The 24,302-nt window shown below is 39.7% G+C and overlaps 1 protein-coding gene across 2 annotated transcripts in view; it reads left to right on the top strand.

Moving 5' to 3' along the window:
* LOC139621084 (uncharacterized) overlaps nt 1–24,302 on the top strand; it is a 33,027-nt gene extending 8,725 nt beyond the window's left edge. For both annotated transcript variants that reach the window (XM_071477317.1, XM_071477318.1), the window contains 9 exons: nt 4,384–4,495; nt 7,285–7,375; nt 10,732–10,818; nt 14,159–14,311; nt 16,384–16,513; nt 16,643–16,675; nt 17,062–17,159; nt 18,709–18,792; nt 23,285–24,302. In XM_071477317.1, coding sequence (XP_071333418.1) covers nt 4,384–4,495; nt 7,285–7,375; nt 10,732–10,818; nt 14,159–14,311; nt 16,384–16,513; nt 16,643–16,675; nt 17,062–17,159; nt 18,709–18,792; nt 23,285–23,386 — 890 coding nt within the window. In that variant the 3' untranslated portion in view covers nt 23,387–24,302. The remainder of the gene's footprint in view (nt 1–4,383; nt 4,496–7,284; nt 7,376–10,731; nt 10,819–14,158; nt 14,312–16,383; nt 16,514–16,642; nt 16,676–17,061; nt 17,160–18,708; nt 18,793–23,284) is intronic.

Raw genomic sequence — 24,302 nt, forward strand, 5'->3', positions numbered from 1 at the left:
AGGAAACCCAAGGCCACGCGTCTTTCAGCTGAAAGCTTTAGAAAAATTTGAGACATTTGAAGAATAAAGGAGACTACCTGATTTGCTGTCTGTCCTACTTTGGTCCTAATAACGTTGACATAGAAACTGACATTTCGGCAATGGCAGAGGAAGGATTCAGATCCTTCACTTAAAGGTGCTATATGTAAGTTTTTGCTATCACTACATAGACAATGTTAGCATTAACAGCTGTTTACTTACCTTGCTCCTTTAGCCACCAAGAGCTGTCTCCAGTGGTGGAAAGCAACCCTCTTGTTTTGCCTCTATTTCTATCACTTCTTGTCTTCTACAGAAGTTAGCATGCTAACCAGTTAGCTCCAGCCTGTCCCATCTCATAATACTACTTGTATTGTAGTAATAATGAGTCACTGTAGGGTCAAGTCTGCCCTCAGTTCAGCAGGAAAAGAAAGAAGAAGAAGTGCTGCTACTCTTGGATGCGACCATCACCACCTCCATCACTAACGCCCACTCCCAGCAAGGCACCACGCTTGGAGGTGGAGAAAACTTACATACAGCACCTTTAAGCAAAAGAAGCAATACTGCGTGATAAAAAATACTTCATTACAAAGAAGAATCCTGTATTGCAAATGTCACTTGAGTGCAAGTATGTACGTTTTATCGGCAAATTGTACTCAAAGTACCAAAAGTAAAAGTATTCATAATCCAGAAAAGTTGCACTGTTGATCACATTTAATAAGATCATGCTAATCTACCTCTTACTATAGCTGTCAGATACAGTGAAGTAAAAAACACAACATTTCTATCTAGTAACATGCAAATACAAATCATAAAGACATCATTCATTTTATATGTAAAACATTTATCTTAAAAATAAAAAGTAACTATGGCTGTACATAAATGTACTGCAGAAAAAATATTGTGTATTGTATATTGTAGTACAAGTATGAAGTAACAACACTTTAGAGTAGAAATACTTTAGTATAGAACAAGTGCTTAAATTTTGGACTTAAATGCAGCACATGAATAGATGAACCTACACTACACCTCTGCGTTTTGGATTTCACTTTAAGGAGACATTTTAATCAATAAGAGCATTTTTTTTTTCTAATAAAAAGAGAACAGAATCAGTCGAGAGGTGACTTCTGCCTGTTTACTCTATGAAAACACAGTAACTCCCCCAGGACTCAGTTCTCATTGAAGCCAGATATGAAAAAAGAAAAAAAAAATCCGTTGCTAATAGGACTTCTCTTTCTCTTCCTTCTCTGTCTATCTCTTGGCATCCCTCACACAGACACACACGCCCTCCCAGTGCTTGTTTGCATGTTTATCACCACAAACCTCCCTAAATTTGTGTTGTTTATTCAGCTCATATCTCATTCTTTGCCACACTTTTTATTCATCTGATTCCATTACACTGGGAGCCAGTGTGCATGCAAGAGCTGGCATTGTTTTTACAAAGATAGCACCAGCTCAGCAGACAGTCAGACTCCACCTCCATTAGATAATATCACATATGTGTCAAGTATGTGATCAATAATTAACGAAGAAACTCCGAACCGCTAATTAGCATGAGGCATAAAGCTGCCGCTCTTTATTTTATCCAGAGCGTTGAACACTGTTTGCAGTTACACACTGAGGCAGATGGAGGTGGACAGCTTGAGCAGGTGGTTGTAGCTCTGTTGTTCTGTGGTTTTGAGTGGTTTCCTCTGGTAATCAGCATGATCCTTGTGGGCAAACAGAGCAGAAACATCAGCCCATAGGACAATCCTGTAATGATCTGTATACTTTTTTTCTAGTATCTAAAGAGCTCTACAGGAATCCAAAGGACCTTTGACAACAAGAACGTAGCTCATATTGATGGGTTTGATTGCATTCAGTTGACAGATACCTACAGAGCAGATCAAAGACACAGATACAGAGTTTGTTGTGATTGGATTCTGTAACACTAATAGCCGTGACTCTTTTAATACAGTCTAATGTACTGCAGTATGTTGGAATCACCCGTCACCTTTGATGATGTCAGTAATGGAAGAAGTATTTACACCCTTTTACTGAGTGAACCTGCCAATAAAACAATGTAAAAATAATCCATTACAAGGAAAAGCCTGCATTCAAAATCAAAACCATGGAAGGTTAAGCAGCATAATACATTTAAAGTGGCAAATGTAAAATAACTTCTGTGACTGATATATTATCATATATTATATTATTGATATACTAATGGATCAACATGTAAGCAGCAACTTCCTGTTGTAGCTGGTGGAGGTAGAGCTGGTTTAAACTACTTCATATACAGTCTTTAGTTCAGCGGCTCCTAGTAGTTTGGCCCCTCCAAAGGTTGACAAAATCAATCTGAGGGGTTGTGAAAAACACAATGTTCTGTTGCACAAACTGGTATTAATATTTTAGGCTGTGAACTGAGTATAAGCTTTTTGGTGAAGTATTGGATCACTCTTACCTCCTTTATCCTGAAACAGTTATTTAAATGAAACCATGTGTCTCTTTGGTGGAACTGCTGACAAGTCATAGACATCTAAAATGTGACGAGACACCCCAACGGGCTCACAAGCCAAAAAACAAGCTAGTGTAAGTTTTTTTTCTCCTTAATCTGAAAACTAACTCTTGTTGTTATATAATTACATTTAAAAAAAGTATAATCATTTCTCCCTGAAATCGAGTGGAGTAGGAGGAATTAAGTAGCATAAAATGCAATGGTACGAGCACCTTAAGAACAGAGCTTGAGTAAATCTTTCCACCACTGGATGAGATCTGTTGTGGTTTTGTGTTATCACTGAGCATTTCTGTTTAGAATATGTGTCCGACTAACAAGGTTATTTACTTCTAGAGCCCCAGTACATGCTGCCTGTTTAAAGACTGGAAATGTCGCACTCCTAATTAAAAGTACACCTGTGTCTTCGTGCACCCTGTGGGATACGCTCTCCATCTCCATACTCTAATTTGCCAGGGCAATGCCCAGTTTGTCTGAGTGCCAGGAAACAAAGGGCTTGATTTGCACTTGTATGTTTTTTTTCAACAGGCCAGAGAAGACAGCTGAACCCTCACTCTTGAGGACACTAGAAACGCTCGACATTGTTTTTCACGTTTCACGTCGTGATTTCCACATTTGAAAATGTGACACGAAGTCCTCTGTTGGTTGTAGCGAGGGAATCACTGTCTTTCATGTCAAAGATTTAGAGACATGTTGAATACAGCTTTTTACCTCCAAAATACTTCTTATTTACCAGTATGATTATTTCATTCACTTTATTGAGACAAGATTGATACCATTCTCAAGTGAATCTGTTCAATGTAAAGCAGGAGCTTATCTTATCTTGGCGTAAAGAGCAGAAACAGGGACAAACAGCAAGTCAGGCTCTGTCCAAAAGTAACAACACACTGCCAACCAGCACGTCTAAAGCTCACAAGTTAACATGTTATATCTCGTTTGTTCTACTCTGTTCAAAAACTGACATGTAAAAAAGGAGTTGTGCTGGAACTATTTTTTACTTATTGGTTTTTGTACACATTAAAGGAGCTATGTGTGAGTTTTACTATTGCTACATAGCCAATGTTAGCATTAACAGCTTCTGCTTAAGTTAGCATGCTAACCAGCTAACACCAGTCCAGCTGGGCCCTCATCACTTTCTGATACGAAGTATGGCTGCTCACAGAGCGTATTATAACTTCTTGTCTTTTAACCCAATGATGACGGAAGTAAACAGCTGTTACTGCTAACGTTGGCTGTGTAGCAATAGTAAAATTTACAAATAGCTCCTTTAAACGAACAAGATACAACTTGCAAAAACACCTTACCAAAATATAAGCATATTTTTTATGTTTTCTTTAGATCATGACTAAAGACAAATACATGGCAAACACTTTGTGTGAAAAATCCACAACATCCGCTTCAGGAAAAAGGTTTGAATGCAATTTTGATGACAACCACACAACTCAACAGATGAAAGACGGATGTGATTCTTCCAAAGGAAAAGAAAACTGTGCCAATCAATAAATGCCTCAGTATCTGACAGGCCCAAGTAACTGTATTTTGCAAAATTCACAATGTATTTTACGTACATGTCTAAAATTCCTGAAGAAAGGCTCCTAATGAATACTTCTCTCAGCTCCTGAATTATGCAGAGGCATTTTCTATAAAACAAAAAAAGAAAGAAAAAAAAAAAATCACATCAGCTTTGACTTGATAGAATGCAAATTTGTGCATTTCCCTTAGGCATTTGGGGGAAAGTAATTAAGCAAAGGACCCTTTGTCTTCACAATGCTTTTTGAGTCATTTCATCGCAGGATAAGAAGACTATCTGTCAAGAGGAAAGCTTTCATGTACCATTGAGTGTGTTGACTTTTTCTAATCTATTGTTCTTCTAGACATTTTCCTCAAAAGTTTTCCAGTGCAGCCGGGAGAGCTGAAGGACAAACTGTTCATCATTAACGAGGAAGACGGAGGCCTGTCTGATGAGCACATCACCTCTCTAAGGAGGTATGACTTTGTGCCAAAAAACACTGATTTGTATTCATTCCTTATTGTGTCACAAGCGAAGCTGAGAGGTGAATGACTTTTTGCGCCTGAGTCGGTGGGCGGTTGATGTGTGTTTCTTTGGCAGCGACAAAAACCCTTGGAAACTAGCAGCATAGCAAATCGTCAGCAGAGGATGTGAGTACATGGTACAGGTCGGACAGTTTGAAGCAGGGGAAACCACTGCCAGTTCATGTGAAGAAGACACATGGTTTGCACAGCAGTCTTCACAGTGTTCTAATACTAAAGAGCAGATGCCAAAACCTTTTACCACAGCAGCTCACTGATAAAAGTTTTATTTTGGGTTATTTGTGGAGATGGAAACTATTGACATACCCTCAGGAATATATAAGACTGAGAGCGGGTAAAAATGCTTCCTGATTTTTACCTGACGTTTACTCAGTGGCTCTGGATGCTGACCTCCTGAAAGGCAAGTGATCTAATGTACTGTGTGGAAGATTTTATTTATTCTATGAAAACGTAATATATATTTTAATGCGGCGTGGCGGAAGCCTGAGGGTTACAGTCTTGAGAGAACCACTCCCAACAGGTGCTGCAATATTAATGACCAGTGCTACTCCTGTGGCACATAGTCAAGCTCATGAAAAAGTGAATGTCTTTGGTTTGAGGTCAGAATACATGGAAATGACAGGAGGAGGAGGAGGCCCAATTTAAAATGACGGGGTTCAAATTCAGTGCATGTGAGTAAATGGCTGCTCCCATCAGTGTCTCGCTGCTTTATAGAAGCTGACGAGGACCATCAGTGGTACTTGGCTTTTAATCACTTTCTTTTCTCCAGGCCACTGGAAATCAATGCCGTGGCATCAGTCTAAGGGAGTGAGATACAGAACATGTGATGACAAAGTGGAAAATATGTGTAACAGAAGAAGAAACACTGTATTCGCAACTTAATTTTTTAAAAACAAATCTATAGGCCTCCATGTACGTTTCTAAATTTTTATTGGATACATAAGGACTGAGATTTTGCACATAGACTCATGTATGTTTTCTCTTCTTTAAAGGTGTAAATGGGGCTTTTCAAATATACAAACCAACAGCAGAACTGCTTCGTTTACATGTGTGAAATATGGCCTATATATTCAGTTTGTACAAACCAGTGGTGCATTGCCAGCAGCTGCAGCTGATCGGTGTCAGTCACATTTTCTGTGCTGTTGCTCACCTTTACGTAAACTGTAAAAGGACATAAATATACTTTTATTAAATTATAATATGTATAATTGGAAAATGAGCTACATTTTTAACGTCCCCTTAAAATTTGATTCTGACGTTTTCAAGGGGCTCAAGGTACAAGTACCCTCTGTATTTCACACACTTGTTGTGGTACGACCAAAACAAGTTGCATCTGCATGAGAAATTGCATGTGTGTCAAAGAGATTTGTAAAAAAAGAAACTGAATTAAATTATGTGAACAAATGATATCACTGGTGAGGTGACACAAAGACACAGTGAAAGAAATGCTTCTGTGAAGACTGTGTCCGTAACTCTGTGTTCAAAGTTCCTGCACACTGTGACTCTGAAGTTAGAAAAAGTCCTAATTCTGACCCTGTTTTTACACCTGAATCTGATTGGACGATGACAGTCCTTTTTTTTCCTACAAATACAAATCTGTTTCTTTACATGCACAAAGTTGGATTACTCGTGCAGATTTATTTTGCAGGTTTACAAACTGGAATTATTTGTGAACATCATCACACATTTTCAACATGCTCTCCTTGCCCTTGGCAATAGAACGTTGGCACCTAAAGAAAGATTATCTTAAACGTGTAACAGGCGTCCTTGTGTCCTGTCTGATGTGGACCTTAAAAGCGATTTTTATAACAATCTTTCAATCTAGAAGGGCACTCTTCAGAGTGAATAGAGCACATCTGCCAAGGCCAAACAATGTCTGTAAGATTCAAATTTTTATCTCGATCAGCATCGAATTGTACAAACTCAAAGATCTCAATGCTATAAATATGTCTCATTTTATTAAAAAAACAAACAAAAAAAAATATGGAACATGGATGCACTCTTTTAACCAGCACTGAAATTTAATGGATTCTTCCCCTGACCCCTCCACCAAGTTTGGTGCAAATCGGTTCAGTCATTTTGTTCAGATAATTTTCAGAAAGGTTTGTGCTTGGCCCAGCTGGTACTTAAAGTAAGTACTGTAAAAAGAAATAATGCAGTTCCACTGTGAACATTAATGGGTTTAAACAAACAAACGAGCCTCACAAAAAAGCAGACTAAATATAAGAGATACAGCATAAAGGGGAGGAAGCCTATGTTGTTGCAGTAAGTCTCTCAGATCAGTTGGGGTTGTGTTCCAGCCTCGTGATGACTGGAAAGAAAAGGCTGATTAACTAAATAAACTTCACCTTATGATAGATCCTGTAATTTTCCTTTAACAAATACAGACACAGTGGAAGGAGTCAGTCTGTCAAAGCCCCTGAAAACAAAAAGAAACCTGGTATATCTCTCAAAAGCTCAGCTAATGTGCTGCTTCTGCACTGGGTGACTGAGGTTTGATCCGATTTGATTGACGGCGACAAAACAATCCTACAACTGTCACCGGCTACTGAGCCCCGAGCAACAAATACAGAAAACCTCTAATGTGAAACAACAGCCTGTTCTTACTTTGGCAGAAAATTGTCCGTTCATGTGGAAACTCGTCACTTTCAACGGTTAAGAAAATACATTTTCAAGGCATCTAACAAGAGCAGTGATATTGCTGTTTGTTTTCATTATCCTAGGTATGTCCCCACAGTGGATGATGTGGAAATGTACAAATCCCACAAGGGACCCGTGGCAGAACTGCATATTGTGGACCAGTACATGATGGAGGTACGTCCTTTTTTTCCATTTGACTTGCAGCAGTACGATGGCTGCACTTCCTCTGTGAGGGCTTCATTCACGTAGGTGTCATGACAAGCTCTCCCCATTCATCTGTTTATCACCTCCCAGCATGCCTGGCAGTCATCTGACCCGTGTGTGGTTGGCTCAAGGCTGCAGGAGGCGCAGCAGATGAACAGCAGGATCAGCCCACAGTGCCTCTCAGGAATGTTTGTCACCAGGCATAAGAAATTCCATGTGTTCGGGTCAGGGTGACATCTCCTGTGGAAAGCACATGTATGTCTGGATGCACATGGCGACTGTGGGAATCAGCCTGAACGCTGCTAAATAGACAACATTAAGAGGCCTCTTTTACCACTTGACTACAGCAGATACTATTCAAATAGCGCATCTAATAGAAAGTGAGATGTCATCAGTTGAAGTTGAGAATCAGAGATGATTGCTCACTCCTTTGAGGGTTTTTTTTTTTTTTTTGTTCAGGGATATTCAGTCATCCCACACATCCTCCCACTAAAACCCATTGAATTATTAAAGAAAATGAAAGGACTGACACATCCTTTATGAATCATTATGATTTCACTATTTTATTTTAGCTGATGAAAATAATGATTAGTTGCAGTTGCACTAATTGCATGATAACACACACACAGTTAACACCAGCATGTTAATACCGTCATTCCCAGTATGCTGATGTTAGCATTTAGCTTCAAGCACCTCTGTGGCTAAATGAAGCCTCACAGGGCTGGTAGCATGGCTGGAGGCTTTAAGTTCTGTTTTTCCTACAGACAGTTGTGAATGGTCTGATTATCAAACAGCTCTGAATAATCACTTTGCTCTCAGGATGGCTGTGGAGGACACATGAGTGGAATATAAGAACTACATTTTGCACCATAAAAGAAAAATCTCACTATATTAGTATTGAAGCACTGACCTTTTCCTTAAATGAGCTAATAAACTCCTAATCATTCTTTGCAGGCTGTCACTCTCTGATGTGTAGCAGTGATCTGTGCAGTACCTTGCACAGAGCCGGTGGCGCCGGCAGCTGTAATCCTGTAGACACTGTGCATACAGTTTTTTTTTGTTGTTGTTTTTGTTTTTTAATGATTTTGTTTGTTTATTTAGCTAAATGAGGGAATCCATTGCTGCTTAATCCCGACTTTTGCAAACATTTTTGGGGGATTTCAAAAATACCAATATACACTCTTTCATGTGCTTATAACCCAAAAAATATATCAGGGGTAACAAAAAAATGCAGTGTACTGCTTTAGAATTAGTATTAGAGAGGAAAGCAGAGGACATGCAGAAACTTGAAGGTTTGATGGTTCTCGTCTCCCAGCTGTGAATTTCAGCTCCTTCCATAGACGTTCAATCAGGACTCATAGCAGGCAACTTCAGAGGACCAGTGTTTTCTTCCCAGACATTCATTGGTGCTTTTAGATGCACAGTATGTTTTGCGTCATTATCCTGTTGGAGGACCCGTGACTGAAACACAGTGGGAAGTATGTTTTGCCCCAGAATGCCTTAATAATCTCCTGATTTCACTGTGGCCTGCACAGATTCAAGGCACCCTGTGCCAGATGCAGCAGAGAAAGCCCATAACATAACTGAGCCCCCTGCGTGTTTCACAGCGGGAATGATGTTATTTTCTTTGAAAGCTTAATTTTGTCTTATGTGAACGTGGAGCTGATGTGACTCACCAAAAAGCTCTAATTTTGTTTCATTTGTCCAAAGGACATTCTCCCAGAAGCACTGCGGCTTGTCAGCGTGCAATTTATCAAACTCCAGTCAGTTTGTTCAAAAGTGAGGTCTTCCGGAGTTTCCCTGCATGGAGCCCACTTTCCTTCAGAAAGCGACGTATGGTGTGACTGGACACCAGGAATCTGTTTTGAAGTTTACCTTGGTTCTTTTTTCCACCTTTCAAACTTTTCTTCTAATCAATTCGACGTCAGTTTTCCTCTTGTGGCCACGTCGAGGGGGGTGGTAGGATCCCATCCCACGTTGAGCCGCTTGCAGATGGACTTGCAGGCTTGAGCTTTACTATTCAAGGCAATTATTTTCCCTCTTATCTCCTCAGACGTCTCATCATCTTCTTTTCTTCTTCTTGTCCAAGTTCAGTGTGGTGAACACGGCGACACCAAACAGCACAATGGGGACTTTTCTCCATTTAAACAGGCTGAATGACAGATTGTCAGATTGTAGACACCTGCGATATTAACTGAAGACAACAGTCTGCTTGAAATATCACTACAACCCACTGGTTCATCACCACTGCTACGGGGTGTCAATCATTCTGTCTGGGCCATTGTAGAAGATCTTTGTAGAATACGCAATAATTCTGCTCTTTTCATGGCTTCCTGTTTTATTCTGTGGCAGACGAGCGGCGAAATGATGAAAGAGCTTTTAATTTCAACATTTCTCAGGAAGAACAGAGCCTTGTTTCATTGAGATGTAAGGACACCAACACATTTAGGCACATCTGTACATAAGGTCTTAAATCTTGCCTATCATCATTTCATCATGTCAGAATTTAAATCCTGTGCTTTGCCAAAGCAAAAAAAAAAAAAAAAAAAAAAAAAAAAAAAAAAAAAAAAATCCTACAAAAGAGAATTACCTCTTATATCTCAAAGTTGGTTCTCAGAACATTTGCCATCTGAGAAAAAGTCAAATACCTGAGATAAATAAATACCGAAAAATACGTGATAATATGATTACTTTAAAGTCAGTGACTAATGTGTGAACACAGTTTTAGCCAAGGAGGAATTAAAGTATAACGGTGTTACCATGACATAGAATCTCCTAAACTCCCATTACAAATTTAAAACGTGTCAGGAAATGTGACAAGCTCCAGAGCATGGAGGATGACACATTCTGGGAATTTTTTTTTTTTTTTTTTAAATAGCTAAATGATTGCATGGTTAGAATTTCTACACCTTTCCTTAACTATCCATCAGACCAAGTGCCCTTTGGCTTCTACGAGATGGTACTTGTGCACGAGCAGCAAGGCCTGACAACGTGGAGTGATTTATTAGAGGTTAGCGCCAACACAAAGGTCGACTAGGCAGCTCAGCCAATCGTTTCAAGGTGTCAAGCCTTAAGTTTCTCTGTTAAATCAGCCTGTCAACAGGCCCACAGCGCTCCACTTTTGCCTGAGGTAATCTTGCCAAAGAGCCTGAGTCTGTAAGAACAAGCTGCAGCCATCTAACGCCGGTATCTCCCTGCAGCACTGTTTTTAGATAATTCTGAATAATCACATGGAAATAGCTTGTGCAACGATGTGGTAATTGTGCTCTCTTCTGTATCCACACAGCTTATTATACTCAGATGTTTTTTTTTCTCCCCCAACGCAGATGTGCAACATCCCCTACCTGAGCACACAGCTCGACCTGCTGCTGAGTCTGAGAGAGCTCCCGATCAGCATGAACGACCTGCAGCCTGTGAGTTTACCCAATTGCCCACAGCGCCGATGTCAAAGGTTTAATCAGATGTTGAGCTGCTTTAAAAGGCTGAGAAAGGCTAAAACCACAGGCACATGATGAAACACGAACATGCAAATTTATTCCATAATGCAAATACTAATGTTCAGATACATTCAGAAGAGAACATCTAGGGACAAACTGACATTAATACATGAAGGCTTTTTTCCCTCCAGTTTGAGTTTTATGTTTGAAGTGGCAAGTGAAGTAGTTTCTATTGTGTTTGCTGGATGGTTAAGTGTCTTGAAAATAGAGGCACTTTAAGACACCTCTCTTCATTTGATGGAGATAAGGAAAGATGGATCTTAATCAAATCAAGTTCCACTTTCCTGTAGGTGGTGTAAAACATACATACGTTTTCATCTTCGTCAGAACCCACTGAAAACTCACTTTGGGGTTTTTCACAATTTAACTTCATTCTGCAAAGTTATGGACTCTCATCAAAGACAGGCTCTTCAATGAAAAAATGAATACAGGTAAAATAAAATTTTAAAAAGCACAAGGTTACATATACACACACATACACACACATACACATGCATATATATATATATATTTATATATATAATCATATAATTGACTAATTGGTAGATAGAGGATTGTTGTGTTTGGCATTAGGGACTGCAGGATGTGAAGATATTGCAGTCAGACAAGAAAACCTCAAAGCTCCTCTGTTGTTTTTTTTTATTTTATTTGATTCTCTCTGTTTCTTTCAGCATCAGTGCTTCAGTCCTAATCTCTTGTCTGCTGACTGTCTGCGAGCGAAGAGAAACAATGGATAAGAATGATGGCACTGTAATCCATTGACAGCGACAGTAATTTCTCTTTGTCTAAAACACAGAGACAAACATATTGTGTGCTGGCAAGATGACTCGACAAGAAAGATTAGCAATTTCATTAAGTTTCAATTTACTCTCGGCTGTTCATGATGTTGTTTCTCTTTCTACAGCCTTAGATTTATTAAAAAAAAAGGTTATTTTTCAATCAAACTTTGGTATTTGTGTGCAGTCACTCTGACAAAAAGCACGCCGCTCTACATAATCCACAGTTTGTGAGTGCCACTGTCTTGCAGTACATGTTCAGATTTTGAGAGGTTGGGGTCCTGTCTGTCGCAGAATACTTTAAATCCTTTGATTCTCTGACATGACAGACTTCTAAGGCTCGAACATTAAGGAGGATTTACTCGCCACCTGACAGGCAGGGCTTGAGGAGAGAGAAAGGAGAAGTCACCACCTGGGGAATGTTTTTCACCTACAGTGTGCTTGTTGGCGCTGAGATTCACTGCCAGGATGACAGATTTTACCCTGACCTGGCTCCGTCTCTCAGCTGTTTGCTGCACTTTGTCTGCGCCCATTTCCAAACATAAATAAGAGAATCAAAGACACAGAACCAAAGCCAGTGATGCAGTAGACAGGAAGGGCTCTGGACAGGGAGGTACCCCCTGGAGCTCTAATGTACTGCACAGCAAAACCAAATGAAGTTTGCTTCAGCACTTTTGTTAATTGCGGCTCCATTTTGCAATAAAAGTCATCGTGAAACAGAAGTTAGAGCATCGTTAGCCTCTGAAATGTCACATTTTTCTTTGTGAGGCACAGTATGTGGTCAGGCTATAGTCACATGAAAGACCTAAGCCAAGTTCTTCAGATTTCAACGGACTACTCTAAAGTGAGCACAGACACCTGGTTTAACTGTTCTCAGGCTGTTGAATAGTTGTTAAAACCACACGTCTGTATTAACACTGTGTTTACAGCTGTTGCTTCTGTTTCTGTTGTGAACATTTTGTTAGCTAAGCAACATTACTAACCTGCTGTCATCCATGTCTGCTGCCCACGGTCATTTCCACGTTACTGCTGTGTGCAGGTATGTGTGTTGCTTACCAGTTGCTCAGCAACCAAAGTAAACAATTGTGTGACAGCCTTTTAATATCAAAAATGTTATATTTTCTATTTTTCGTTTAATTAGAACATATGTTTCATAAAAATTGCAAGAATTGACAAATTTTTGATTGGATGTTAACAATTTTTAGTTTTTTTAAATAAAGTTTTGAAGAAAAAAAAAGTTCACAATCAAAGCATTTGCTTGATAGCAGGCCTTCTGTGCCTCCTCCAGCAATGGCTCACCTAAATAAACGGATGATAACAGTAGGTTTCGTGGGCTCGCACTGTACATTTATATACTAGATGTGTTTTCAAACGATATTTGGGAGTAAAGACTTGGTTTGGCAAATGCACATCCAACTAACTTCCCCACCTCCAGTGAAGAGCAGCGTGGAGCCGCCCATCAGGGACTGTCTGCACGCCATGCATGAGACAAATTGGGCTAGTCTCCACCCACACCTCCCTCACCTGTGCTGCCAGGTCAGGAGGTGGAGGATGACTGGGAAATTAATAAATTAGAGCATAACCATGCTATTTTGGAAATGCAATACAGCTCCTTCCAACTGAAATGTCAAACACACACCTCCTGCTATGATATTGCTTGGCTTGCTCGGGCCGTGCATGGCGACGACCCATGAGCTAACAGTCCTGTTTTACATAATGGGAGGGGTTCGCTAGCTTCCCCAGATCACATTTGAGTGGATGCATTTATGTATATTTATATTAAATTTGGAGCTGGGCTGTTTTAATTATCTTTTATACAAACTACAATATTTTGCCGTGATGGTGCAGATGCTCCTGTGCAAACCCAGTTGATATAATATCGCTGGGTATCTACTTTGTCTGCTGTGTAATTGAGGCTGTTGCACTGGAAGGTTTTGGGAAGTTATTGTTAAAACAGGAGCATATGGTGGGGGTATTGTTGTTGGCTGCCACAGACCTTATTTGGAATAGTCAAGCACCACCATTCCCACAGCATCAAACTCAACTCACCACTGTTAAAACATAAAATCCCATTTTCAGTTCTTTTCAGTTTTTCCAGTATGATTTCTATCCATATTCAACAGGATCTGTTCAGAGCTGGTTAAGCAGGGAAATTGTGTGATATTCTAGAGGGATATTTGTACTTGACACAATTGCATACCAAATAATAATCTTGCCAAACAACAAGGCCCTGATTATTCATTTCGTGGGGTCAGATGAGGTGTTGTGAGGGGGCTGTTTATCTTTATCATGTAAAATACTAAAGCCTGGAGTTATTTTTGTCCACGCTGTCAGCACAGAAAACCCCAAAAACAAGCTTCTGCCTCATTCCACTTAAATTTCATGAAGTTGTTGTGTGGAGAAATTAATGCAGGAGCCTGTGTGCAGTTGGATTACAGAACAAAATGACTCTGCTCTGTGCCCCTGTGTTTGTCTTCCAGCTGATTAACCAGAAGATCAAAATGTGCATGCAGCTGTACCACTGCAGGTCATTTGTTTCCGTGCTGGAGTACCTCCTTGCCATTGGCAATTACCTCAACGAGAACGCCGGAAAGGAAAAGGCCAAGGGATTCCGCCTCTCCTCCTTAACTAAAGTATGACTCCACCGCTGTTGCCTGACCTTTGATTGAGTTGCAGCACTAGGCTAATAAGACTACTCATTGATATACACAGCAGGGCTTCTGTGCATCTTCTTTCAATTTTCTGTCTCGTGCTTCCTGTTCATGTCACTCAGGTTCACTCAGTGTCTTTGACACTTTGACACAATCATTCAGACAGTTGTGGGATTGTATCATTGCCGGGCTTCACAGGAGAATTGAAACTTTGGCCAAAGTGTGGCAAGTATCTGAATCACTTCAAAGTGATCCATCATTTACTGCACTCAGCCGGTGATTCTCATTGAGCCGAAAAGTCTGAGTCTTTTTTTTAATGGTTTATTTAAAGGTGTAGTTGAACACTTTGGGAAATATGATTATTGGCTTTCCTTCCAAGAGGTAGATAAGAAGATCAATACCGCTCCCATGTTTGTCCAGTAAATATACAGCTACAGCCAGCGCCCAGTTAGCTTAACCGAGAAGAAATAGTTCCAGCACATAACGGTTTTATTTTTATACATCGGTTTTTACACATCAGTTTAAGGACAGAGGAGACTAATATAAACAAGATGAACATGTTAACTTGTGAGCTTTAGAGCTTTTGTATACCAGCACCTCTAAAACCAACAAATTAAAAACTTAAATAACATTTGATTTATCTGTAAAAAAAAAAACAAATAAAACAAAAACCAACAACAACTATGTCTTGGACAGAATCAGTGATTTCCTGAAGTCTCTGCTGGTTATTGTGCAACCTCACAGTGACGACAACACTTCAGGAAGTCACTGCGCCCGGCCAATAAACATCATCCCCAACAAAACCACAACATCTTGTTTTCACACTTCAGCTTTTGTATCAAAGGTTACATATGGGGAAAGATTGTGTTTTCAAATAAGTATTTCATCAAGGTTAAAGGGCTTTTATCATCATGGTTCCAACATTAAACCATGCCATTAAGGTTGTGGAACTCCAGCCTCCTCCAGCCTGCATTGCCCAAATTGCCCCTGATCATCGGTGCGTGAATGCACGTCTATGGTATAAAGGGAAGGTGCGTGTGAATGGGTGAATATGGCTTTGATTGTAAAGCTCCTGAGAGATCGATCGAAAACTAGAAAAGCACTACATAAATGCAATCAATTTAACAAGCTGCTTGCACAGACAACCTTACAGTATGTGCTTGTTTTTTTAGTAGTCTCATCTATTGGACAGATATAAGAGAGCTATCAATTGACTCATTGAAACCTCAGCAAGAAAGTAACAAAGGCTGTGTGTCCCAAAATTATTCCTTTCTCACTGTTGTCAGGGCCTTGCAAGAGTATTTTCTTCCTTCCTCTGAATTTAGTTTGAACCTCTCTTTTGTGTGCAAGACCATCAACTGGGAAGGTTTAAGGGGCAGTGCTCTTGGCACAGAGGAAAAACGTCCTCTGCTCCATTTAATGAAGCCGAGGCCTTGTGACTCTCAGAGGTGTTTCCAGGTCTAATTGAGAGGAGTAAACTTTTGCTGCCGGAGACAGACTCTCGTCAAATTAAAGGCTGACTGCTTCCAAGAAAAATGCATCGAGGTTATCGGAGATATTTTTTGGTGGGTTCTTCTTTTGTTTTTTTGTTTTTTTACATTTGAGCATCAACACTTGGTGCATGCCTTGTATATGTAGCCCTCAGAGGCTTTGCCTTAGCCTTAAATTGGTAGACAACATAACCTAGAAACAGACTGAATGCCTATCACAGGATTACAGGGGTCCCTCTTACATTTTAATCGTGTGGCACCATCAATTGCAACATGGCTTGAATCTTAGAGTCATTATTACTATTTCATACAAATGTAACGTAGTATGAATGCAATCACAATTACTGCTGGCACTAATATACAGTGAGTGTAAATGGAGCATTGTCATCCTGTTGTTTCCCTGACCTTCAGTACGGAAGCTGCATTTTTTGCAGCAGCACAAACAGGCGTAGATATATAGAGCACATATGCCTTCTTTACCTTGTGTTGTAAGTCCTTGTGCTGTGTGGCAGGGGACCACAGGTTTGTATAGGCTTTTTCACCGTGTGTTTTCTCTTTCACCAGCTCACCCAGCTCCGTGGGAGAGACAGGAAGTTCACCTTGCTCCATGCCCTTGTGGAGCAGATCATGTTGCATGAAACGTGCTTGGCCACTTTTACCCAAGAGCTGGCAGAATTTGAAACTGTCCCTGGAGGTATTTGCTGATCGAGATTTGATCAAAGCTGAAAGAGAAATCTGTGTGGTTCTTTTCAGTCGAGGTTTCTCAAGTGAAATGTGTATTTTCTGTGTGTCCCTGGTTTTCTCTCTCTCTTTGTTTGGATAGCTTCCATCAAGGGCCTCACCGCAGAGGTAGATGGTGAGTAGATCACATTTTACTACTGTGCCCAAAGACTGTTGTTCTTAAAAGTGCTGCGATCTGTGTAATATTGACCCTCCTTCTTTGTGCCAATGTAAGTTATCTGTGATTATGATAGTAACATTTACTAGATCTTTCTGTAATTTTAGTTTCAGGATACTTGTTTTGAAACACCATGACCTCATTGTCCAGGGACTGTTCAGGGGCTCAATCCAATATATTGTCTATATGATGACTTACAAACAGTTGCCACAAGCACAACTTGCACAAACTTCACAGGATCACACAGGAGACAGCATCTGATTTAAAGCAGCTATTTGCTTCAGCGCTCAAATATGATGGATGGTAACCAAGGTGTGTGTGTGTGTGTGTGTGTGTTGCTTCAGTCCTGAAGAATGAACTACAGAAAGTCATTCAGTACAGAAAAACTTCCAAGAAGAGAAATGCTGGAGCTCATCACCCAAACTTCTCCAAAGACCTGAAGGTGCCGTAGCAACTTATTTATTTATGCATTCATTTAAAGGTACAGTGTGTCCTCTTGTAAACAAACATGGCACCCCAGTGTTTCTAACCCAAACTAGCTGTTTACAACCTGCTTTGCTTACATCAGCCAGTGATATTCTTCTTCTTCTTCTACATTGCTGCGTTTTACTACCTGAATCTGCTAATATCTGCTAAATCAGGCTGAAAGGCCAGTTTTACTAACATCGGCATGCAGTGGTGGACCTTTTACTCGAGTAAAACTGGCTGTGCTACGCTGTAGAAATACTCCATCACAAGAAAGAAAGATTTTACTTCAGTAAAAGTACACAAGTATTTACATAAAAAATAAACTTAATGTACCAAAAATAAAAGTATTTACTTTACATTTCAGAATAATGTATTTTACACTAATGGATTATACTGCAGTTATTGATGCATTTATGTGGTAACACCCCAATTGTTGCAGCTGCTAAAGGTGAGGCTAATTTTAACTACTTTATTATTCATGCACTGCTGGGTAGTTAAATGTATAATAAAACACCATAATTTATTATTTTATGTTTTGTACTATTAAAAATTAAAATCTGCAAAGTAACTAGTTACTATAGCTGTCAAATAAACGTCCAGTCTGAGTACAAATCTGGGAAATATGTGAAATGTAGGAGTTAAAATTGCTCATTAAATTCAGGAGACAGATCTTCTATCAAATAATAAATTTGTAAATCTCTTCATTCAGTTCTCAGCTACAGCTATTACTTGTATTTATATGTATTACAATCCACATTAAAACATTGCTATAGAGCACTTTTTTAAGTCTAGTGGTCAAAAGCTCCAAAATGTAAATTTAACTATATAAATGTGATCGTGGTCATTTAGTTTGTTTTTAATGGAACAGGTCGACCTTTTGGGAAATACTCTTATTCTGATGAGAGTTTCTCAGAAGATCAATACCACTCCCACACTGGGTGTTTCGTGCTGCTTCCAGTTTTTATGCAAAGCTAAGCTACGCTAATCCCCTCCCATCTCTAGCTTCAGATATAGAGCACAAAAATGGAAAGAAGAGGCAAACAGTTTGTTTAAACGACTCTTGGATTTTGCTTCACAAAACATGATAAAGAAGCACATATACAAAACATGGTGATCAAAATCTACTTTTGATGGTTGTCAGCCCAATATGAGTTTGTCACCATTTAAAAATCTGATGAATCAAAAAAAAAATTCAGACAAGCGATTTTCTGTTTTTCTGGCCAAACATTTTCTCTGCCTTCCTTTGTTATAAATAAAATATAACGTACATTTACTTGCATGCAGCTGTGTCCAGTCCAAAAATACATTGTGTCAGGAAGACACTTTGCAGTCTAAACAGTATATGTTTGATTTTTATCTCTAAAAGTTGGCAATGACGAGTTTAACCCCTGACAGATAACAGTAAAGCCATTTTAACAGTGATTGTCACGCTCCGTTTGAGCTGTGATTGACTGATTAAATGAATATATGAATGGATGAACAATCTCACCAAGAGTTCCCTGTGCTTTTTTCTCATACCCCAGACAACAATTGAAAAGTACAACACGGATCTCGCAGCACTGACAAAGACTTGTGAGGAGATGAAGAAACTCTACTCTGTCATACTGGTAATCCTTGAGTTATTATTTCAATATCTCTTTTGTACAGCCCCAGAGATGGATGGTCCTCTGTTCCAGTAGTGTCTAGATGGGCCTCTTCAATTATTTGTCATCTGATCTCCCCACCCTACACCGGGAGAGTTCATATATTTCAGAGGAAGAAGTCCCCAAGGTTACATCTTTTGCACCAGGTGTCCTTGAGGGCTTACATGAGGATATAATGCATCTGGTAAAAGATGTATACCAGTGTGCTACACATCATTTAACAGCAAGCACAGCTGATTTGAAATATCTTATGCTCAGTCCTTTGGATAATTTCTTCTGGATTAGTGAACAATCTCCACAGTTTCCTGTAGCCAGAAAGTGTGAGGGACAAGTTCATCTTGACTCTTAATGTGTGATTTCACTTCCATGAATAGTCGACCAATGATTACAAACGAGAGGCTGTAAGAGCAACCCCTGGTGTGTTCCTGATGTGGTTTTGATAAAAGTGATGTATGAGCCCACAAGGACACATACCACACATTTTTTCTTTTATCATTCTTGTGGAAAAAATAGTTCATAATTCGTAATCTTTTTTCCCCATTTAGTGACATCTCATTTTAAATATATCTGTTACCTGTTACAATGCATTCATTCATACTGCAAGTGTTTGATTTAAGTGCTCTCTGATGTTGACTGGACCAAACATGATAGTAGTATTTAATGAGTTCTGTTTAGAACTAGACATTTGCCTCAACATCAGATCTCTCAGAAAGAAAACTCCTCTTGTCACACATATCATCAGATTTAGTGGAGGCACTGGTCCTGGTGTATTCTTTTATCACGCTGCCTGTGAAGGAGAACATTTTCTTTGCTCACTAGCCTGGTTAGATTAGGTTTATAGAGCCGAGGCCTATTTTTGACATCTTAACAGGTGCTATGTTTTTTATAGAGTCCCCACCAAAGACAATCAATATGAAAGTGGTGCCTATTTTCTCACCTTTCCCATATCTCTATGGACAATCCATCATCATAGAGAGTCCACTTACCCTTCTTGCTGGGTGTGAGCGCTGAGATATGATAGCATGAGCTGTGAGCTTTAGGCCTAGTCGGGAATTGTGTTATACCAGGCGCACAATTAGATTCCTGTGCACTGCAAAGTTTTCAGACAATTTTGCTTACACCAGTAAACAAAGGGGGAAGTTGCTGAACACAGCCCATGTGATATATGTACAAAATAATAGGGACATCCTTCTGCTATTCAGTTGCAGCCCAGTAGTCTCAACCATCATTGTCTCAAATCTTCACAACCCTCTTAATTTCTCTACCTGCATCTCTTCCTTTCTTTGTAAGTGGTGAAATCAGTCATAAAACCACAAATCGTCACTTTTGCACTTTGGTTTTTGTGTTGACTAAACAAACAAGATATAACAATTTCATTTCTGTAGAGATGCTAAGCTAACTGGCTGCTAGATACAGCTTCATATTTGAAAGGTCAAGGTACTTCTTCCTCCCTGGGCTGTGCCCACATTTATTGGTGGACTTACTGTCTCTTAGAAAGTGTTCAACAAACTTGGTCGGACAAGGACTTTCCAAACTTTCTGAAACATCTCCTCAAACTTTCTTTAGATTGTCGGACAACGGTTTCACATGGGCTCTAAAAACGATGTAGTAAATCGTCGTCTGCGTGTTCCACACCAAGAACCAAATGGCAAAATCCGTGCAAGAAGAATTACAAGGCATTTGGTTGTATTTGTATTCTTTTAGAGGTGAACTGTAGGTGAGGTAAAGGTAGTGGTGGACACAGCCTCTCTTCAAACTCAGCGTCCATGTTTGTTTTCCAGCCCAAGTGCAGTTGCTATATTTGTAGCGTAGCAGAAGTTGGTGGGTACGCAGATGTCCGCACCAGAGCGTGGCATACACCCTCCGATGACGAACTTTACGTCAGACGGACCCTACCTACTCACACACCCCTGGATGATCACGGTGAATTTGCCCACAAATATTACCTGTCATGGTGGCATGCATTGTTTCACGCTGCTCCCAGTCAGGAAGATTAGCAGGTTAGCATCTGATTTGGGCAGGGAATTCGGGTCGCTTGTAGACGAGGCTTTGGAGTGGTGTTCTCATGATGGATCTGCTGAATCTGTCTGCAAATAAGAAAAACTACTTGTAATTTAAATTTTGCTACAATGTCCCAGAGCATCAGAGAAACATCTCTCATATGCGGATGAGTGAACTTCCCTCCCCGGCTGTAGCTTCTTATTTACGGTACAGATATGAGAATATCTTCTGAAAGTATCGTCTCATCTGTCTCTGAGTATGAAAGCAAATAACCGTATTTCCCAAAATGTCAAACTATATCTTTTAAGTGAAATATGCTCACAGATTTCACATTATTCCTTATTCTTACCACACAAACCAGTCTTGGCTGTGGCCTTTTAAAGTTTAACAGTTTGACCTTTAACTGTAGTGTCCCCTGCCCCTTCAGGCCAAGAGTTATATTTTTTATCACCAGGCAGCAGTGCCAGAGTTGGACCAACAGAATCCTGATATATTTGATGTATAGTTCAGCTAATTTTCTTTTTACTCTAATTAATAATAAAGTTTGAAATGTTACTTTTTGAATTGTAGCATCCCTACTGGGCTGTTCTGGGTCTAGTTTTAATATCAGAGTGCCATCGAGCATCATTCTTCAAAGCTTAGTCAAAATCAGTCCAGTGGCATATAAAGATGGACGGCCCCTCATCCCACCTGTGTCCCCGTCCTCCCCGAATATCACTTTGGGGGGGCGCCCTGTTTTTATTATTGTGTGTGAAACCTCATGAATATACAATAAAGCCCTTCAGGAACACTGGAGAAAGTGATTGAGACTGACTGGGCTGTGGTGTTTTGCAAGAGAGCAGCAGGTTGGGGAAAAGGCGTCATATTTAGTCACATCTTGTCACAGGGGAGAATTCATAATGATGCCCTTGAATAGCCAACATGCAAATTCATGAAACATAGAGGAGGCTCATGAAATTTTTGAGGGCTTGATTTCAGAGAGGTCTGGTTTATAGTTGTTAGTCTGGAGGAATCATTTTTACAAAACATTCAAAGCACTAAATGGAAGGAGACATTTTATGTTACAACATTATAGTGTGTTATAAACAATCTATTAAATTAAATAGGGGGGATTAAAGTGTAGTGTTCCCTTTTACTTTTGCATATATGTTTGACTACAGTTGTGAAAATATAATTGATTTACTTCTCATTTTTTAATGCCTTCCACTGCTGACATTGCTTCAGTACACCGACTATGCATATCTGATGCCAGCTTGAAGATAAAGGAGCTGAGAATAATCATAAACTGTTTTTTTTTTCTTTTCACTTTGTAGCTTAGTGTCTACCGCCATGGTACGATACACATGCAACCAGTGCAACCAGCAGTCAATCTCATTATCCTTCTTATCCTCACTCGTTAAAATGGAAACACATTGAGTTGTACAATAGGCACTCCCTTTATGTCTCCTAAAGCCGTCCTGAAGTGTGATGGTGGATTTGATATTTTTAGGCACAGCATGTAATGCATGCAAGTATTCTGATATCTGAGGTGAGAGTGTAATATACTGTGGAGAGAACAAGGTGTTAATAATCAGCTGACATCTCCCTCTTGCTGTCAAAAAACAGACGTCTCAGACCTGTGGAAACCTTTCTGAAATGTCAGAAGGCACTGTAACACAAACATAGTCACTGTCAGCCATAGGCACAGATTTTGTTTGGACACTGGGGGCACACATTAACCAAGGGGTCTGGGTGTCCTCCCCCAGGAAATTTGGAGCTTCTATAGACTTTATTTCCTGCATCCTGCTGAATTTTTATGCACCAATTTGTGCCTGTTCAGCATCGGTTTGTTGTGGAAATGTCTCATTTGATGGAATATAATGCAAATTCAAATCTCAATTGTGTCAACAAATCACAGGATTTTTAAGACTGTAAAATATCACCAGCTTGCTGCTTGTACTATTATAAATATACATTTATAGTACATATTTCTTTATCAGTAATCATATCTACATATTAAAGAAATTTAGTATGTGATGAAATTTGTAAAAATAATGAGGGGTAAAGGAAACGAGGAGTGAGCAACAGCAGCGGCTGGAGGCTGAACTTCAGGCTGCAGGCCCCCTGAATGCTAAAAGCCAATTAGTTCACTTATTCATTCTGACCCTTTCTGATAAAGTCTGACTTGAGAATTACTAACGTTTTTCTGCCAGTGACCCTTGTGAGCCACCTCGGTGTAAGTGTTAATTCAGCACTACATGTCTACCTCGCTGTATGAGTGGACTCAATGAATGGATTGCATGCTGAGGCAGTGTATGAGGTGATAATAACAAAAGACCATTGTTAAGAGGAATATGCCAGACTTCAGCTGTTAATTGTAAAACAAATTTTTATAAGCTCAAAGGTGTCCGGAGGTGTAATTGATATCAGGCTAAAGTTTTTAATTTCCAATCCTGTTTTTTTTTCTCTTGCCCAGGTTAAATTTGGAGAACCAGCGGATCAGGACTCTCAGGAGCTCTTTGGGTTGATCTGTCAGTTCGTCAACGACTTCAAGAGGGCGCATGCTGAAGTTATATGAGTTGCACTGTATGGAGCACATATGAGTGACTGTGAGACTGCAGGGAAGCTTACTGAGCAAAGCAAAAGTTTAAGAGTATTATGTGATACTAGAAATGATAATAATAATAATGAGTAAAACGTTGATTGGATTCACAGTATATTTTCTGGATTTCTCTTCTGTTTTGTTGTACAGATATTTTATTTTCCAATCAGCCCAGGATGTGATTCATTGTACAGACCTGAGAAGCGTATAGAGATGCTCATGCACCAAGACAACAGAAGCTGAAAACTGAAAAAAAAAATTTGTGAACATAAGACCGATTAGTGCAGAATTACTTCATGTCAGAAATGGGTTCGATCTGGGTCGACTTCATATTTATTTTGAGACAAATCAGTAATGAAGGATTTGAAACTCCTCGGTTGTATGAGTTCTGCTGGCAGAGGAACAACATAGATAACACTTGAGAGGCCAGCTGGGGCTGGTGTACTTTGGGTGTGTGATTATTCTGAATATGTAATCGTGCCGTGGTCAGGGACATTTGCTCTCCCAGCGCTGCGGGAGGAGCTCCAAGGCCGATTCAGGACCACATCTGCACTGTAGCCATGACATAATGAGCAACACCACCCCCCCCTTCAAAAGGTGGAGAGGTATCTCAGCTCTGGTTAGAATCGATTCAGGTGTTACATAACTTGTGTGTGTCTGACAGTTTAATCAGCTGACAGCTGAAACATTTATTTGCAGTTATAACTGTGAATCATGGTGCTGTAATGAAGCAGACCCACTGCTGAGCGGGAAAAGTTGAACCTTTTCTCACGCAAAATAAAGGAGAAACCACTTATTTTAATTAAAGCTTTGCATCTGCAGAAACTGGTGATTTATTAGCAGGAAACATTCAGAACTATTTTATGAAATTAAATGAATTATTTCCCTCAGA

Source organism: Trachinotus anak, unplaced genomic scaffold, assembly GCF_046630095.1.
Source record: "Trachinotus anak isolate AG129_WGS33_773 ecotype Australia unplaced genomic scaffold, CSIRO_AGI_Tana_v1 ptg000004l, whole genome shotgun sequence".
In the NCBI taxonomy this organism is placed as follows: Eukaryota; Metazoa; Chordata; class Actinopteri; order Carangiformes; family Carangidae; genus Trachinotus; species Trachinotus anak.